Source organism: Neoarius graeffei, chromosome 15 (genome assembly GCF_027579695.1).
Source record: "Neoarius graeffei isolate fNeoGra1 chromosome 15, fNeoGra1.pri, whole genome shotgun sequence".
Taxonomy (NCBI): domain Eukaryota; kingdom Metazoa; phylum Chordata; class Actinopteri; order Siluriformes; family Ariidae; genus Neoarius; species Neoarius graeffei.
In genome coordinates, this window is record NC_083583.1 from 45,511,334 (window position 1) to 45,530,313 (window position 18,980).

The following is an 18,980-nucleotide window of genomic DNA, read 5'->3' on the forward strand; positions in this document are numbered from 1 at the left end:
TCTTCTTAATAAATGGTCATAAATATATGAAATAAATGGCTATAAATAAAACTTATTATTATTATTATTATTATTATTATTATTATTATGTGATAAGTGATCATCAGTGCACATAATAATATAATTTTAAAAATCAATAGAGTTACAGTATATACCAAAATAAATCCATTGTAAAAACAGATCAATTACCTCAAATATTTCTCAAATGTAAACACTGGATGACTCTAAACAAATATGCAAGTCCTAGGTTTTTGAGGTTTCAGTGAATTGCACTTGCTGTGTTGCCGGGTCTTGGTGATCCTCCCTCAGACTCTGCGCAGGAAGTTGATCTTGAGGGCTTCAGGGATGTGCAGGTGCTCAGCGCTGATTGGTGAAGGCGAAGTGTGTGGGAAGGTGATGGGGAAAACTCTCCTAATGTCCAGCAGCAGTGGTGTGGGGTTTCCATCCACACGCCCCTTCAGCAGCCCCTGGTGAAATCCGTAGACACACAGTTAGCATCCTCATGAGCACATTCAATTCTTTCAGGTTTCTTTCTTTTTTTTTATGTTTTAATTTTTAAAAAGAAATTTAATTGATTAATTTTGGTCACTCTTTTACTATCAGCAAGCTTACAAGGGTTAAATGTGATGTGATGTGATGTGATGTGATGTGATGTGGTGTAGTGTGTTGTGTAAGTTTCTTTAATACATATTTGAGCTTGTTTAGAAAGAAAAAGAAAGAAAGAAAGAAAGAAAGAAAGAAAGAAAGAAAGCACAACTTTATTCATCACACACTTGTGAAATTCCTGTCTGCATTTAACCCATCCGAAGCAGTGAACACACACGTGAGCAATGAGCACACACACAGTGGGCAGCCATGCTAACAGCGCCCGGGGAGCAGTTGGGAGTTAGGTGCCTCGCTCAAAGGCACCTCAGCCCAAGGCCGTCCCATATTAACCTAACCGCATAAATAAAACATGACTGAATAAAACATGCATTTGTACCTGAACAATGTGAATGAAACTGAGCGTGACTCTCTCTTCACCATCACTCTGTGGAGTGTACTGGGATAAAATCTTCACAACCTGCAAAACAAGATATTACTATTAGCATACAACACATTCACCTATCCATCATTAAAGTAGCCCTATACAGTATTTAATCCAGGTGCACCACCTGCTGGCTGGACAGAGCATTGCAGGTGTGAACTATGGCCTGTCCGTCTGCCTCTGTCCTCTTGCTCATTTGGAGGAGCTGTGCTGCCTGGATGAGGGGCTCCAGTGTGACCACAGCTCTTCCTGTCTGCAGCCCACGACTCCTCAGCCACTCCTCAAGCAAACTCACATTATAGCTGAAGAAGAAAAAAGAAGCAGTGAGACTGATTTTTAAAAAAAAGCAAAAACATTACACAGCTTGGTGAACTGCTTGAAAAATCTGCAGTAAGGATATCACTAAAATCCTTATATGAAAATTTATAAAGCACTTTAACTTCTTATGCACTTCTCTTAAACACTTATGCAAATTCTTTTATAATTTTCAGATATATTTTTTTTAGGTGACAGTGTTTGCGTCCAAAGCTGAGGATGAATTCCCACAATAAAGTGGAACATTTAATATGTTCTCATACTCTAAACTCATGTAAATAGAGGATATTACACGGTTGCACGAAGGTATGAAGTTTATCTTCGAGTGGTGCCCATATTTCACAAGTGAGCGAAGAGAATGAGTGAAATATGTTCAACACGAGAAGATAAACTTCATATCTTCGTGCGACCATGTAATGTTCTTTATATTATATGGACACATCCACAAAAAAATGCAAGTTAATCAAAAGTATTTTCATTTTGAACCAGTTTGCCATTTTGACAATGCACGTCTAGTCAGTGGGAAAACACTGGGAGTGACATCATTGGAGTGAAAAATGTCAGGAATTATTATACATACAGGCCACTTTTTCCATGGAATAAAAACATGTATTCTATTCCCTTCTAGTGGCTTTACTAATGGCCTACAATATTGTTATCATATCGCTTATCCTCCATGTATTACGCCACTCTCCCCAATGGAGAATGAGTGTGTAATATTGTTATAATATTGCACGCTGTCAAGACAACATGACGTCACACATCAGAGCTCATGCGAATATCCAATGACAAAACTTTTCTACTGTGCATGCACAGAATCATTTCTTTGTCGGCTGGGAAACAGAGAAGACGAGGCTAATCCAGTGCTAGGATTAAGCACCAAATAAATAAACAAACTGAAAACTCAAACTGAAGACGCGCTGAACACCCGAAAGTCTACCAAAACTTAATTATATATTCTTCATGCATATTTACAAGAGAAAAACATACCAACGGACATCGAAAAACTGGAAAAGAGACACGTCGGAGATGTAAAACTTCCACGCTAGCGAGTGACTGACAATTTGCAAATAAACATGGCTGTGAGGTTTGTTTCATTAAAAGCGGAAGATTTTGAGAGAATTTTGGCTGCCAGATCGCTCCGTTGTGTGTAGTTGTTGATGTTGATTTTAAAAGTAACTAAGTAAATTACACAAGGAAAATAATAATAATAATAATCGGCTTGACTGCACTAGCACTGGCCTTCGCTAATACTACACCAGGTACTGTAGAAGGTAACTGGACTGCTGCGCTAACAGTACCAAGTCGCAGGTAAGCTCGCGTTGGCCTTCAAGAATGCTGATATGAAGAGAATGTGTATGTATAATAATAATAATATTGGCTGGCTTTTTTTCGTGGTCTATCAGAGATATTCCATTCAGTTAGCATGATATTGAACTCATCTTCGACTCATTCAATATCATTCCAGCTGAATGGAATATATCTGATAGACCACGAAAAAAGCCAGCCAACATTATTTAAATATGTCACTCAGATCCGTGATGTAGGCGGCACGGTGGTGTAGTGGTTGGCGCTGTCGCCTCACAGCAAGAAGGTCCGGGTTCGAGGGCCTTTCTGTGTGGAGTTTGCATGTTCTCCCCGTGTCCGCGTGGGTTTCCTCCGGGTGCTCCGGTTTCCCCCACAGTCCAAAGACATGCAGGTTAGGTTAACTGGTGACTCTAAATTGACCGTAGGTGTGAATGTGAGTGTGAATGGTTGTCTGTGTCTATGTGTCAGTCCTGTGATGACCTGGCGACTTGTCCAGGGTGTACCCCGCCTCTCGCCCGTAGTCAGCTGGGATAGGCTCCAGCTTGCCTGCGACCCTGTAGAACAGGATAAAGCGGCTACAGATAATGAGATGAGATCCGTGATGTATTTCATATGAAAAATGTAAGTTTTTCAACACGAGAAGATAAACTTCATATCTTCAGGCCAACGTGTGATGTTCTTTTTATTATATAGACACATTCACAAATAAAAAGTGTCCAAATTTATCAGAATAATTCATCAATTTCCTCACAAGTGACGTATAGAGGTTTTGTTTCTCCGTGTTCCAAATGTAGCTCGTATGAAAAATACAAGTGGTATATTTCCCCCTAAAACACTCGTGTCCATATAATGTTTAGTTTTACTTTTCTATAGTTTTAGCTCTAGTCTGCTAATTATGGACTGTCAGCATTAATGTTTGCTGACCGGATCAGCAGGCCACGGCTCCAGCAGCACATGTCTTTGCGCAGTAGCAGGCTGTTGAGTGTGCAGGCAGCAAGCAGGTGTGTGAGCTGGCGGAAAGCCTGTTCGAGCAGGGCGGGGGGAAGCTCCTGTCGCACCAGTGCAGTGTGCAGAGCTCCCAGCTCCCTCAGCACAGTCGCCATGCTGGTCCCATCCGAAGCACCTGCAGGTCGAGGGTCCGAACCCGCACGCTTACGAGAGGTGATCAGCTTTACCACAGCTCCAGACAGACCTGGGATGGTCTCGCTTTCTAACATGGCTGGAACTGAAGCGTAGCAATGCAGAATTGAAACCAAATCAGAAATGCTGGTTCAAAATGCCGCAAAATAACAGCAGAGTAATAGCATCGCTCATCATTCATTATTTTGAATTATACATTCTACCAAAGTGCTGTTGAATACATGAATCTGAAACTGGCTGCAAGTCAAATAACAGGTTTAGCTGTGCTGCACTTTTTCATCTCTATTAACTTCAAGACAGAAGAAAAGGCTGATGAGGAAATGACTATTTTAACCCCTTCAGACATAATGTGTACAATTGTACACATGAAGTTCCATAGCATTTTTCCTTGTGTCTGAAGGGGATAATGTAAGTGATAACAGGAGCTAACTTGTTTCACAGCTGTTCCACAATTAACACATTTTTAAAATGTCATCATATTGCTGTGGTATATGAGAACAAAATACTTTAGGATGTGCTGTTACTGAAAAATAATCAACTTTAGGTGGTACCAGTAATATATTTGACCTGCACCACACCACCCTGTCATTGATTACTTTCCTATAACTGCACACCCCATCATGTTTTATTCCTTAAAGAGGAACTGAAGGCAAATTTTTTATTATCAAAAATTCTATTTCTCACTTTATAAAATATAGAAATGCATTTCTGACAGCTATTTTGTCACTGCTATAGCAAATTGAGTGTTTGAAATATGCTATGTAATATATCAGTCTATATGTCAAAGCAATGGCCATAAATGAGATTCGCTGAGACCTGTGCGAGACATCGTAGAACGGAAGTAAAATGTACAGCGGAAATCAAAGTGACCAACATCTGCCAACGTCGTCAAAAGACGCGCGACCCTCCTTCGAATGCTGGTGTAATCAAGCCGGAAGTTTTCCCTGTGTCCGAAATCGCCCCCTACTCACTATATAGGGCACTATATAGTGGGGACACCATTTTGTGGTGCTGTCCGAAACCTTAGTGAGGATTATGTGGGAAATGCGCTCAGTATAATATGTATTTATCACAAAAATACATGCATGTATTGATTATTTTGAAAACCCACCAGCCGCCTGATCTGGCACGTTTTAATTGTGCGACAATAATGACGTAAATACCAGCACGACAGACTCATCCTTATCCTGTCGCCTTTCCAACTCTTCTCTACTCCACGTTGGTTCGAAGTCGTATGGAATAATCTCCATGTCACGTACGCGAGAGAGGTGGATGTATGTGCAGAAGTATAAAGTTTAATAAAGTGCAGAATATATATACAGTGAGACAATATATACACAGGCAAACAATCCAAAACAGCAGGCTAGATCAAAAACGAGAATACAGGCAAAAGAGTCGGTCGAGGCACAAACAGTACATCAAAGGCCAGTGATGGGAATAACGGCGTTAGAATAAACGGCGTTACTAACGGCGTTACTTTTTTTAGTAACGAGTAATCTAACTAATTACTTTTTACATCGTTATAACGCCGTTCCCGTTACTTACAATAAAATACTATGCGTTACTTTATTAAAGCTGTTCTCATCCGGCACGCTGCTCGTTCAGCCTTTCTTTACTCTGCTTTAGTGTGGGGCGGGGAGACAGGAGACAACGGCACAGTAAGCCAATCAGAGTAGATTTGGACAACATACGTAGGTAGGCCACGCCTACTGCACTACTGCGCACGCTTTCAATCGGAAGACCCAGCGATGGCGAGCGGTCAGCCCAGCACTGCGCTTTCACACTGGAAATACAGCCATTACTTTTCATTACTTGAAATAAAAGGCAAGAGTGTTTACGTGCAATGCACATTATGTCGAGGAACAAAGCGTTTGTCCTCGTCAGTGGCCAGTAATTAGTAACATAATTTTAGGTTCTGTTAAGTGTCCATTTCAGTCATTAAACACATTTAACATTCACTTTTATTATGATTACACTAATTGAATTTGATTTTTTTTTTTGGGGGGGGGGGGAACAAAATGTAACGGAATAATTACTTTCCCTGGTAATTAGTTACTTTTATGACAAAGTAACTCCGTTACTAACTCAGTTACTTTTTGGGAAAAGTAACTAGTAACTATAACTAATTACTTTTTGAAAGTAACGTGCCCAACACTGTCAAAGGCTAAGCGAGGACAAGAACGAGAAACAGGCACAAGGATCGTGAAAAAGGAAATCAAGACAACGGGTAGAAAGGCTCGGTAATGCGTACATGTGTATCATAATACTCCGCAATGCATCAGCACAGTCCTTAAATAGGCAAACACATAGTTCCTTAATTGAGCTCAGGTGTGCCTTGGTCATGGCACGCGTGCTGGAGTCCACTCGGCGAGCGCGCAGCCTGAGGTGCGCCTTCAGGTGCCCGCGCCACAGCGCGCAGGATTGACACTCCATCACTGATGAAGCTGGCAAATCTCAAAATTAATCTAAATTAGAATGATATGGCGATCTGGCCGCTGTGTAAACAGTTTTCAAAATGGCAGCACTGACACTTCACGTTTGAAGTCTCGCACAAGTCTCGTGAAGATCACGCGGATAAGCGACACCTGCCGTGGACCAAACGAACTACAGTCAACATGGCTAAAAACCAAAAAGGCTGATAAGTGTAATATAACATGCCAATACAAGTCATGATATAAGGTTAATAAAACCGAAAACATAATTAAATAACACATTAATTAAGAAATAAAGCAAGTTTAAAAATGACTTCAGTTCCCCTTTAAGTATTCCTATATGATAGGACAGTCTATGGGAAATCAAAATAAGAGTTCTATATGCAACAGTGAGGACCACAAACACTATGATGAGACAACCATACCAATGATGGGCTGCAGGCGGCTCTCAGAGATGGACAGGAGCTGCTGGTAGGCCTGAATACACACATCATCAAGCATTCGTACCTGCTCCTTCAGCTCCACTTGCAGAGGGAGCACATCCTCACCTCTTCCTGCCTCCTATTCAGCCATAAACAAAAACATGTTTAGTCGTTCAAGATTAATGTCAGGCGGCACGGTGGTGTAGTGGTTAGCGCTGTCGCCTCACAGCAAGAAGGTCCGGGTTCGAGCCCCGTGGCCGGCGAGGGCCTTTCTGTGTGGAGTTTGCATGTTCTCCCCGTGTCCGCGTGGGTTTCCTCCGGGTGCTCCGGTTTCCCCCACAGTCCAAAGACATGCAGGTTAGGTTAACTGGTGACTCTAAATTGACCGTAGGTGTGAATGTGAGTGTGAACGGTTGTCTGTGTCTATGTGTCAGCCCTGTGATGACCTGGTGACTTGTCCAGGGTGTACCCCGCCTTTCGCCCGTAGTCAGCTGGGATAGGCTCCAGCTTGCCTGCGACCCTGTAGAACAGGATAAAGCGGCTAGAGATGATGAGATGAGATGAGATGAGATGAAGATTAATGTCATAAATCAGCCCATTTCTACCACAAAAATCATTATGAATTATCAGTAGAGAAGTATGAATTTTTCACATGTACTGCATTTTAAAACGTGTTCATTTATTGCGAAAAGAACGTAATAAAACCTCTTTACTTGTAAGTCACTAATAATGGAAAACTAAGGGCAGTTTTTGGGTCAGATCTGCACATGCATTTTTGTAGAACGTTACAGGTGTGAAAGGTGTGAATTAAGCTCTACACATGTCTAACCTGTCAGTTAACCTGTAATACTTCTGCAGAAAAACAAACGTGTGTTATATCCATTCCCGCTTATCCTGTGCAGGGTCGCAGGCAAGCTGGAGTCGATCCCAGCTGACTGTAGGTGACAGGCAGGGTACACCCTGGACAAATCGACAGATCATCGCAGGGCTGAGACATAGAGACAAACACTCACATTCACACCTACGGTCAATTTAGAGCCACCAATTAGCCTAACCTGCATGTCTTTGGACTGTGGGGGAAACCGGAGCACCCGGAGGAAACCCACGCGGACATGGGGAGAACATGCAAACTCCACACAGAAAGGCCCCTGTCAGCCACTGGGCTCGAACCCAGAACCTTCTTGCTGTGAGGCGACAGCGCTAACCACTACACCACCGTGCCATGTGTGTTATATGTTGCCAGCATAATCAGTTTCTGCATACTGGTGCATGGATACAGCCTAACGTGAAACTGGAAAGTGTAACTGGAATTTGTTTTGACTGTATTGCTCCAGTGTTAAAAAATTGGATAAAACTACATAAGAGCAGCTTTGCTAAATGCTTTCATATTATTAGTGTATCAGTATCACGGCTTTGGATTTGCATTATATAGTCTTGTCCTTAAACTTCAATGATAAGCATGTTTTGAGGAGAATGGGGGTTTCCCTCTCAGCACTAGGACACATGTCAGACTTCTTGTTTTTGTTCTAGACAGTGCATAGAGTTTAGGTTGCAAAAATGCTGGAGTGTTAGTTGAAAACTTTTGCTTTGTCATGTGCTATATCTGCTACATTAATGCTGACAACAAAATAGCTTAGCCTGAAATAGTCAGCGCACGGATAAAGCGAGCAGCTGGTACCTGTGTGGATGAATGCTGGGTGAGCAGGTCTTTGAACAGGTAAGCGTTCTTCAGCCACAGAGCCGTCATGTCCAAATCACCACTGTGCTTCTAAAGCAGGAAACAAAAATAAAGTCTACATAAGTCTGCACAATGGTACTGCTCCTTCATCATCTGTATATGAACATTTTGAATCCCCATGAGGAGCACCCAAAAATAATCCAAAAGCTTATACTGTTAGCACTTTGATCCTAGATGAACTAATAAATATGACAGTTCAAAGGAGTAAGACAAAGCTAAAGGAATCCATCATAACCAGCTGCATCACAGGAAACTGATTAGCATATTTATTGTGTTTCTAATATCAGTCACACAGCAACTTTCAGATACCTGGGGGAATGCTTAACCCATCTCATTATTGGCACAGTGTGTTTGAGGTTTTTACTTTTAGGGCTGCTTTGATGGCAGTCAGTGCAGCAGTACAGAGGCCTCGGGCTCGAATCTCATCCCTGCTGCAGTCCGCCTGGCGCACACACAGGAAGAGGAGCTGTGCTGCCAGTCCCGGGGCCAGAGAAAGAGCCACGTCCACGCGTACATCTGCCAAACAAAACACAGCACATCACTGACACATTCAATAATGACATAAAGGTACAGTGCTGCTTGAAAGTTTGTGAACCCTTTAGAATTTTCTATATTTCTGCATAAATATGACCTAAAACATAATCAGGTTTTCACACAAGTCCTAAAAGTAGATAAAGAGAACCTAGTTAAACAAATGAGACAAAAATATTATACTTGGTCATTTATTTATTGAGGAAAATGATCCAATATTACATATCTGTGAGTGGCAAAAGTATGTGAACCTTTGTTTCAGTATCTGGTGTGACCCCCTTGTGCGGCAATAACTGCAAATAAACGTTTCCGGTAACTGTTGATCTGTCCTGCATACCGGCTTGGAGGAATTTTAGCCCATTCGTCCATACAGAACAGCTTCATCTCTGGGATGTTGGTGGATTTCCTCACATGAACTGCTCGCTTCAGGTCCTTCCACAACATTTAGATTGGATTAAGGTCAGGACTTTGACTTGGCCATTCCAAAACATTAACTTTATTCTTCTTTAACCATTCTTTGGTAGAACGACTTGTGTGCTTAGGGTCGTTGTCTTGCTGCATGACCCACCTTCTCTTGAGATTCAATTCATGGACAGATGTCCTGACATTTTCCTTTAGAATTTGTTGGTATAATTCAGAATTCATTGTTCCATCAATGATGGCAAGCCGTCCTGGCCCAAATGCAGCAAAACAAGCCCAAACCATGATACTACCACCACCATGTTTCACAGATGGGATAAGGTTCTTATGCTGGAATGCAGTGTTTTCCTTTCTCCAAACATAACTCTTCTCATTTAAACCAAAAAGTTCTATTTTGGTCTCCTCTATCCACAAAACATTTTTCCAAAAGCCTTCTGGCTTGTCCATGTGATCATTAGCAAACTGCAGATGAGCAGCAATGTTCATTTTGGAGAGCATTAGCTTTCTCCTTGCAAACCTGCCATGCACACCATTGTTGATCAGTGTTCTCCTGATGGTGGACTCATGAGCATTAACATTAGCCAATGTGAGAGAGGCCTTCAGTTGCTTAGAAGTGACCCTGGGGTCCTTTGTGACCTCGCCGACTATTACACGCCTTGCTCTTGGAGTGATCTTTGTTGGTCGACCACTCCTGGGGAGGGTAACAATGGTTTTAAATTTCCTCCATTTGTACACAATCTGTCTGACTGTGGATTGGTGGAGTCCAAACTCTTTAGAGATGGTTTTGTAACCTTTTCCAGCCTGATGAGCATCAATAACACTTTTTCTGAGGTCCTCAGAAATCTCCTTTGCTCATGCCATGATACACTTCCACAAACATGTGTTGTGAAGATCAGACTTTGATAGATCCCTGTTCTTTAAATAAAACAGGGTGCCCACTCACACCTGATTGTCATCCCATTGATTGAAAACACCTGACTCTAATTTCACTTTCAACTTAACTGCTAATCCTAGAGGTTCACATACTTTTGCCACTCACAGATATGTAATATTGGATCATTTTCCTCAATAAATAAATGACCAAGTATAATATTTTTGTCTCATTTGTTTAACTGGGTTCTCTTTATCTACTTTTAGGACTTGTGTGAAAATCTGATGATGTTTTAGGTCATACTTATGCAGAAATATTGAAAATTCTAAAGGGTTCACAAACTTTCAAGCACCACTGTAGTATTATAGATATTGCATTCAGTGTGTGTGTGTGTGTGTGTGTGTGTGTGTGTGTGTGTGTGTGTGAGAAAAGAGGAGAACCGTCAAGTCCTTCTAGGCCTTCAGAGAAGGCCCAAACATATCAGCATTTCAAATGCTACATTTAATTTCTTTCATTCTTTCATAATTTCATTATAATTCTTCTCTTCTAATTCAAATTTTTCTCATTTGATGGCCTAGTGATTAGCATGTCCACCTCTCAATCGGAAGATCGTGAGTTCTACTCGTGGTCAGGTCATACCAAAGACTATCATAAAAATGGTACCTACTGCCATCTGGCAAGGCACGCTGCAATACAGATGTGAGAGGGGAGTCAAACTCTCATGGTTAGCAGAGGACTAGCCCCCCACTGTAACCCTAGCTATGTAATAGGCGAGAGGCTGAGGGCTACAGAAACGGAGATCGGTGCCGCCCAATGCGCCATATAGCGTGGGAAGGACTTTAGACTTTTGAATTCTAATTTGGCCTCATTGTCTCTTAAATTTGCTTCAGAAATGAGAGTTACTGTCCTGAAAACATTAAAATACAGTTAGCCAATGAGATTTTTTTGTTTGTTGTCTCTAGGCAGGCAGCACGGTGGTGTAATGGTTAGCACTGTCACGTCACAGCAAAAAGGTTCTGGGTTCAAGCCCAGCAGCCAACGGGAGCCTTTCTGTGTGGAGTTTGCATGTTCTCCCCGTGTCTGTATGGGTTTCCTCTGGGTGCTCCAGTTTCCCCCACAGTCCAAAGACATGCAGGTTAGGCTAATTGTTGGCACTGAATTGACCGTAGGTGTGAGTGTGAATGGTTGTTTGTCTCTATGTGTCAGCCCTGTGATGATCTGGCAACTTGTTCAGGGTGTACCCCGCCTCTCGCCTCTCTCCATAGTCAGCTGGGATAGGCTCCAGCTTGCCCGCAACCCTGCACAGGATAACCAGTTATGGATAATGGAATGCCTCTAGGCTGAGAAGAGTTTAGAGCTGGCTCACTCATAGGTTAGAACTTCATTGCCAGGAAAGAAGGCCATGGCAGTGTATGTTTATGTAGGAAGTGACAGATGAATTAACCAATCAGATTTTGATTTATACTGGGAGGGACCAAAAATTTATTGCCCTAGGCCTGCTCGAAGGCCAACATGAGCTTAACCACGAATCAGCTCCGTCAGCGCAGCAGTGACGTCACCTTCCAGCCGGTGTGGTGTTCATCAGTAGTGTTAGCGAATGCTGATAAAGCGGTCAAGCCAGTGCTACTGAGAGCAAGTAGCACAGGCTAACGATCGAGAAACTAAGATTTCTGTCTCCAGACTCTTCTTCCATGCTTCCCCGCTCACCACAGTATTTTTCACTCAGACTTAAGTATTCATTTCCCTGTGTAATTTACTTAGTTACTTTTAAAATCAACATCGACAACTACACACAACAGAGCGACCTGGCAGCCTGCCACTAATCCCTTACAAAATCCTTTGCCTTGTTGCTTTTTTGGTGTGTCTGGCAAAAGTTTGGGTTAGCTCAAGTCCCAGCTCTAATAGTAACGGTTCGCTACTGCATTTAACTGATATTAGGGTTGTACAGACTCGGGTGGAAATCATTTGACCTGGTATTTTTAAATGTTCTATAAGAAAACTGCATACATGTGATACTATTTTGAACAACCACCAGACACAGGACAGCGATAACAGGCTTGAATCACTAATCATTCAGTGTTTGAAGACAGTTATACTGTCTTTGACACCTAGAATTGCAACTTACAATTTTCAGATGACAGGGCGTAACTTTAAACCGCCGTGGCATTTGGACAAGTGAGGTTTTTTGGGTTTGAGGAAAAACTAACGTCTGTTTTTTGACAGACATGTGAAAGTAGTTCAGCTGATATTTTAGCTTTGTAAAATCAGCATCAGGGTAAAGGAATTCAGGCATGTATGTAGTGTAGGAGCTGTACTGAAGACAGACTATGTTTAGTGATTGGTGTCTGTGTGTGTGTGTGTGTGTATGTACCAGTAATGAGGTTTTTTATCAGTCTGCTCTCGTCTCTCTTCCTACACTCCAGTAGTCCAATCAGTGCTGGGCTTGAGTGTTGTGGTGCGTTCGCTGTATTCTGAGACGCAGATATGGCCAGACCTGAGGAGAGCCAAACTCCACTGTTACATTTAAGCTATGTATCTTGTTTGTGTATGCATGAATATGTGTTTTGTGGGTTTTTTGGTATCTCACAGACCTGCATAAGAGAGAATTCTTCTGACTGTCACTGTGTGTTTCAGCTCCTTTAATTCCCTCCTCAGCCGGCAGCACTCATGTTCCCGAACCTCCAGCTGCTCCATTAGCTCCTAAACACACACACACACACATTGTCATCAACCCAAAACAGTGCTATATGCCAGAGCTATAGAAATAGGATTTTGTGCAGATGAGCCAGCTTCATTGCAGAGAGCTGCTGGAGAAGAGACGCCGTGAGTGAAGTTGATGCAGACGATCACCTTCAGCTCTTTGCTAACTGGAGCGTCTCTAGCGTGGGCTTCCTGGAGCTGCTGAGTGAGAACAATTTTCTCCTGCTCCCACTCAGCTCTCTGAGCCAGCAGCTGCCTCTCCAGAAACCTGGAGCAACACGCAACACTGTTATCACACGCACAAGTCCCATGATACAATACTTATGTTTTGTCATATTTCCTACCCCTACTATACAATAAGATGCATTTTTATATGTGTATGTATGTATGCATTATTCGCACATAAGACACATACAACGCCTTGCAAAAGTATTCATCCCCCTTGGTGTTTGTCCTGCTTTGTTGCATTACAAGCTGGAATTAAAATGGATTTTTGGGGCGTTAGCACCATTCGAATTACACAACATGCCTACCACTTTAAAGGTGCACATTGTTTTTTGTTTTTTTATTGTGACACAAACAATAATTAAGATGAAAAAACAGAAATCTGGAGTGTGCATAAGTATTCACCCCCTTTCGTATGAAACCCCTAAATAAGAGCTGGTCCAATCAATTTACTTCATAAGTCACATAATTAGGTGATTAAGATCCAGCTGTGTGCAATCAAAGTGTCACATGATCTGTCACATGATGTCTGTATAAATCAACCCGTTCTGGAAGGACCCTGACTCTGCTACACAACTAAGCAAGCAACATGAAAACCAAGGAGCCTCCAAACAGGTCAGAGACAAAGTTGTGAAGAATATAGGGTTGGGTTATTAAAAAAAAAAATCCCAAACTTTGAATATCCCAGGGAGCACCATTAAATCCATTATAGCAAAATGGAAAGAAGATGGCACCACTACAAACCTGACAAGAGAAGGCCGCCCACCAAAACTCACAGATCGGGCAAGGAGGGCATTAATCAGAGATGCAACAAAGACACCAACAATAATGCTGAAGGAGCTGCAAAGATCCACAATGGAGATGGGAGTATCTGTCCATAAGACCACTTTAAGCTGTACACCCCACAGAGTGGGGCTTTATGGAAGCATGGCCAGAAAAAAGTCATTGCTTAAAAAAAACACGTTTGGAGTTTGCCCAACAGCATGTGGCAGACTCCCCAAACACATGGAAGATGATTCTCTGGTCAAATGAGACTAAAATTGAACTTTTTGGCCATCATGGGAAACGCCATGTGTGGTGCAAACCCAACACCCTGAGAACACCATCCCTACAATGAAACATGGTGGTGGCAGCATCATGCTGTGGGGATATTTTTCATCTGCACGGACAGGAAAGCTGGTCAGGACTGAAGGAAAGACGGATGGCACTAAATACAGGGCAATTCTGGAGGAAAACCTGTTTGAGTCAGCCAGAGGTTTGAGACTGGGACAAAGGTTCACGTTCCAGCAGGACAATGACCCTAAACATACTGCTAAAGCTACACTGGAGTGGTTTAAAGGGAGACGTTTAAATATCTTGGAATGGCCTAGTCAAAGCCCAGACCTCAATCCAATTGAGAATCTGTGGCATAACTTGAAGATTCCTGTACACCAACGCAACCCATCTAACTTGAAGGAGTTGAAGCAGTTTTGCCCTGAGGAATAGACAAAAATCCCAGTGGCTAGATGTGTTAAGCTAAGAGAGACATTCCCCAAGAGACTTGCAGCTGTAATTGTAGCAAAAGGTGGCTCTATAAAGTATTGCTTTGGGGGGTGAATACTTATGCACACTCCAGATTTCTGCTTTTTCATCTTAATTATTGTTTGTGTCACAATAAAAAAAAAACAATGTGCACCTTTAAAGTGGTAGGCATATTGTGTAAATCAAATGGTGCTAACTCCCCAAAAATCCATTTTAATTCCAGCTTGTAATGCAACAAAACAGGACAAACACCAAGGGGGATGAATACTTTTGCAAGGCACACAGAATTTATGCTAATAAAAGTGTAGAGGAAAAGAGAGTGTGCAATAAGACTTAGCTGAAATTTTTTTCCATTCAATAATTAAAAATCAGCGAAATTACCATCAGCAAATAAAAGTGACTGAAAATTGGGAATTATTATTTTTTAATAACTAATAGCAGATTAACTAAAAATTAATTTTATGGACAAATAAAATGCATCGTCTGTATTTGCAGCATAATAATTAAAAAATAGTAACACTAAAAAAATTCAGATAATGTTAAAAAATTCAACATTCAATGAGATAACTAAATATTAAGTGTAAAAGAAGAAACTGACTTGTTGGCCACCCTGACAGCATCATAAGCATAGTGAAGGTCCTCTCCTTCCATCTTTCCTCCTGTATCCTTTGATACACCCAGATCCTCCATTAATGCATTCTACATCCGAAACAGCACAATATTCAAAGCAACTCAGACACATGTTGGGACAAAATGAGTCAGAACATTTGCCATTTTCTCAGGTAAACCCACCATATACTGTATGTAGGTGCACTTTGTAGGTACGGTTACTGAGTGCATCTGATGCTATGTACAGTTTGTCAGCCCAGTATACAGTGGTGCTTGAAAGTTTGTGAACCTTTTAGAATTTTCTATATTTCTGCATAAATATGACCTAAAACATCATCAGATTTTCACACAAGTCCTAAAAGTAGATAAAGAGAACCCAGTTACACAAATGAGACAAAAATATTATCCTTGGTCATTTATTTATTGAGGAAAATGATCCAATATTACATATCTGTGAGTGGCAAAAGTATGTGAACCTTTGCTTTCAGTATCTGGTGTGACCCCCTTGTGCAGCAATAACTGCAACTAAACGTTTCCGGTAACTGTTGATCAGTCCTGCACACCGGCTTGGAGGAATTTTAGCCCATTCTTCCATACAGAACAGCTTTAATTCTGGGATGTTGGTGGGTTTCCTCACATGAACTGCTTGCTTCAGGTCCTTCCACAACATTTAGATTGGATTAAGGTCAGGACTTTGACTTGGCCATTCCAAAACATTAACTTTATTCTTCTTTATCCATTCTTTGGTAGAACAACTTGTGTGCTTAGGGTCATTGTCTTGCTGCATGACCCACCTTCTCTTGAGATTCAGCTCATGGACAGATGTCCTGACATTTTCCTTTAGAATTCACTGGTATAATTCAGAATTCATTGTTCCATCAATGATGGCAAGCCGTCCTGGCCCAGATGCAGCAAAACAGGCCCAAACCATGATACTACCACCACCATGTTTCACAGATGGGATCAGGTTCTTATGCTGGAATGCAGTGTTTTCCTTTCTCCAAACACAACGCTTCTCATTTAAACCAGAAAGTTCTATTTTGGTCTCATCCATCTACAAAACATTTTTCCAATAGCCTTCTGGCTTGTCCACGTGATCTTTAGCAAACTGCAGACGAGCAGCAATGTTCTTTTTGGAGAGCAGTGGCTTTCTCCTTGCAACCCTGCCATGCACACCATTGTTGTTCAGTGTTCTACTGATGGTGGACTCATGAACATTAACATTAGCCAATGTGAGAGAGGCCTTCAGTTGCTTAGAAGTTACCCTGGGGTCCTTTGTGACCTTGCTGACTATTACACACCTTGCTCTTGGAGTGATCTTTGTTGGTTGACCACTCCTGGGGAGGGGAACAATGGTCTTGAATTTCCTCCATTTGTACACAATCTGTCTGACTGTGGATTGGTGGAATCCAAACTCTTTAGAGATGGTTTTGTAACCTTTTCCAGCCTGATGAGCATCAACAATGCTTTTTCTGAGGTCCTCAGAAATCTCCTTTCTTCGTGCCATGATACACTTCCGCAAACATTTGTGTTGTGAAGATCAGACTTTGATAGATCCCTGTTCTTTAAATACAACCCCGATTCCAAAAAAGTTGGGACAAAGTACAAATTGTAAATAAAAACGGAATGCAATGATGTGGAAGTTTCAAAATTCCATATTTTATTCAGAATAGAACATAGATGACATATCAAATGTTTAAACTGAGAAAATGTATCATTTAAAGAGAAAAATTAGGTGATTTTAAATTTCATGACAACAACACATCTCAAAAAAGTTGGGACAAGGCCATGTTTACCACTGTGAGACATCCCCTTTTCTCTTTACAACAGTCTGTAAACGTCTGGGGACTGAGGAGACAAGTTGCTCAAGTTTAGGGATAGGAATGTTAACCCATTCTTGTCTAATGCAGGATTCTAGTTGTTCAACTGTCTTAGGTCTTTTTTGTCATATCTTCCGTTTTATGATGCGCCAAATGTTTTCTATGGGTGAAAGATCTGGACTGCAGGCTGGCCAGTTCAGTACCCGGACCCTTCTACGCAGCCATGATGCTGTAATTGATGCAGTATGTGGTTTGGCATTGTTATGTTGGAAAATGCAAGGTCTTCCCTGAAAGAGACGTCGTCTGGATGGGAGCATATGTTGCTCTAGAACCTGGATATACCTTTCAGCATTGATGGTGTCTTTCCAGATGTGTAAGCTGCCCATGCCACATGCACTAATGCAACCCCATACCATCAGAGATGCAGGCTTCTGAACTGAGCGCTGATAACAACTTGGGTCGTCCTTCTCCTTGTTAGTCCGAATGACACGGCGTCCCTGATTTCCATAAAGAACTTCAAATTTTGATTCGTCTGACCACAGAACAGTTTTCCACTTTGCCACAGTCCATTTTAAATGAGCCTTGGCCCAGAGAAGACGTCTGCGCTTATGGATCATGTTAAGATATGGCTTCTTCTTTGAACTATAGAGTTTTAGCTGGCAACGGAGGATGGCACGGTGAATTGTGTTCACAGATAATGTTCTCTGGAAATATTCCTGAGCCCATTTTGTGATTTCCAATACAGAAGCATGCCTGTATGTGATGCAGTGCCGTCTAAGGGCCTGAAGATCACGGGCGCCCAGTATGGTTTTCCGGCCTTGACCCTTACGCACAGAGATTCTTCCAGATTCTCTGAATCTTTTGATGATATTATGTACTGTAGATGATGATATGTTCAAACTCTTTGCAATTTTACACTGTCGAACTCCTTTCTGATATTGCTCCACTATTTGTCGGCGCAGAATTAGGGGGATTGGTGATCCTCTTCCCATCTTTACTTCTGAGAGCCGCTGCCACTCCAAGATGCTCTTTTTATACCCAGTCATGTTAATGACCTATTGCCAATTGACCTAATGAGCTGCAATTTGGTCCTCCAGCTGTTCCTTTTTTGTACCTTTAACTTTTCCAGCCTCTTATTGCCCCTGTCCCAACTTTTTTGAGATGTGTTGCTGTCATGAAATTTCAAATGAGCCAATATTTAGCATGAAATTTCAAAATGTCTCACTTGCGACATTTGATATGTTGTCTATGTTCTATTGTGAATACAATATCAGTTTTTGAGATTTGTAAATTATTGCATTCCGTTTTTATTTACAATTTGTACTTTGTCCCAACTTTTTTGGAATCGGGGTTGTAAAACAGGGTGCCCACTCACACCTGATTGTCATCCCATTGATTGAAAACACCTGACTCTAATTTCACTTTCAAATTAACTGCTAATCCTAGAGGTTCATATACTTTTGCCACTCACAGATATGTAATATTGGATCATTTTCCTCAATAAATAAATGACCAAGTATAATATTTTTGTCTCATTTGTTTAACTGAGTTCTCTTTATCTACTTTTAGGACTTGTGTGAAAATCTGATGATGTTTTAGGTCATATTTATGCAGAAATATAGAAAATTCTAAAGGGTTCACAAACTTTCAAGCACCACTGTACAGTATCAGCAGAAAGGGACCATCATAAGGTTACTGCTGGTCAGATGCTGTTTGGATCTACTTCCTTTTTGTTCGGAACCATCAGGGTAGTTCCTTCAGAAATAATGGATTTTTACATGTGATTTTTCAAAGCCCAAGACTTCCCAGACACTGTTGGGCCTTTGGGCCTGATATTTAACCCACAACTGTCTGAATTGTGCCCTTCTCAATTTTAAGACACATTCAATACAAGTGTCTGC

The 18,980-nt window shown here is 41.5% G+C and overlaps 1 protein-coding gene across 1 annotated transcript in view; it reads right to left on the reverse strand.

Annotated features, from left to right (window-relative positions):
• Window positions 1-118: 118 nt before the first annotated feature.
• Window positions 119-18,980, reverse strand: part of si:dkey-110c1.10 (unconventional myosin-Va) — a 38,688-nt gene continuing 19,826 nt past the window's right edge. The window contains exons 24-34 of the mRNA XM_060941451.1: window positions 15,249-15,349; window positions 13,055-13,172; window positions 12,796-12,904; window positions 12,576-12,698; window positions 8,747-8,898; window positions 8,323-8,412; window positions 6,648-6,783; window positions 3,575-3,875; window positions 1,155-1,329; window positions 983-1,063; window positions 119-467 (exon numbers count right to left, since the gene is read on the reverse strand). Of these exons, the coding sequence (XP_060797434.1) occupies window positions 306-467; window positions 983-1,063; window positions 1,155-1,329; window positions 3,575-3,875; window positions 6,648-6,783; window positions 8,323-8,412; window positions 8,747-8,898; window positions 12,576-12,698; window positions 12,796-12,904; window positions 13,055-13,172; window positions 15,249-15,349 (1,548 nt within the window). The 3' untranslated portion in view covers window positions 119-305. The remainder of the gene's footprint in view (window positions 468-982; window positions 1,064-1,154; window positions 1,330-3,574; window positions 3,876-6,647; window positions 6,784-8,322; window positions 8,413-8,746; window positions 8,899-12,575; window positions 12,699-12,795; window positions 12,905-13,054; window positions 13,173-15,248; window positions 15,350-18,980) is intronic.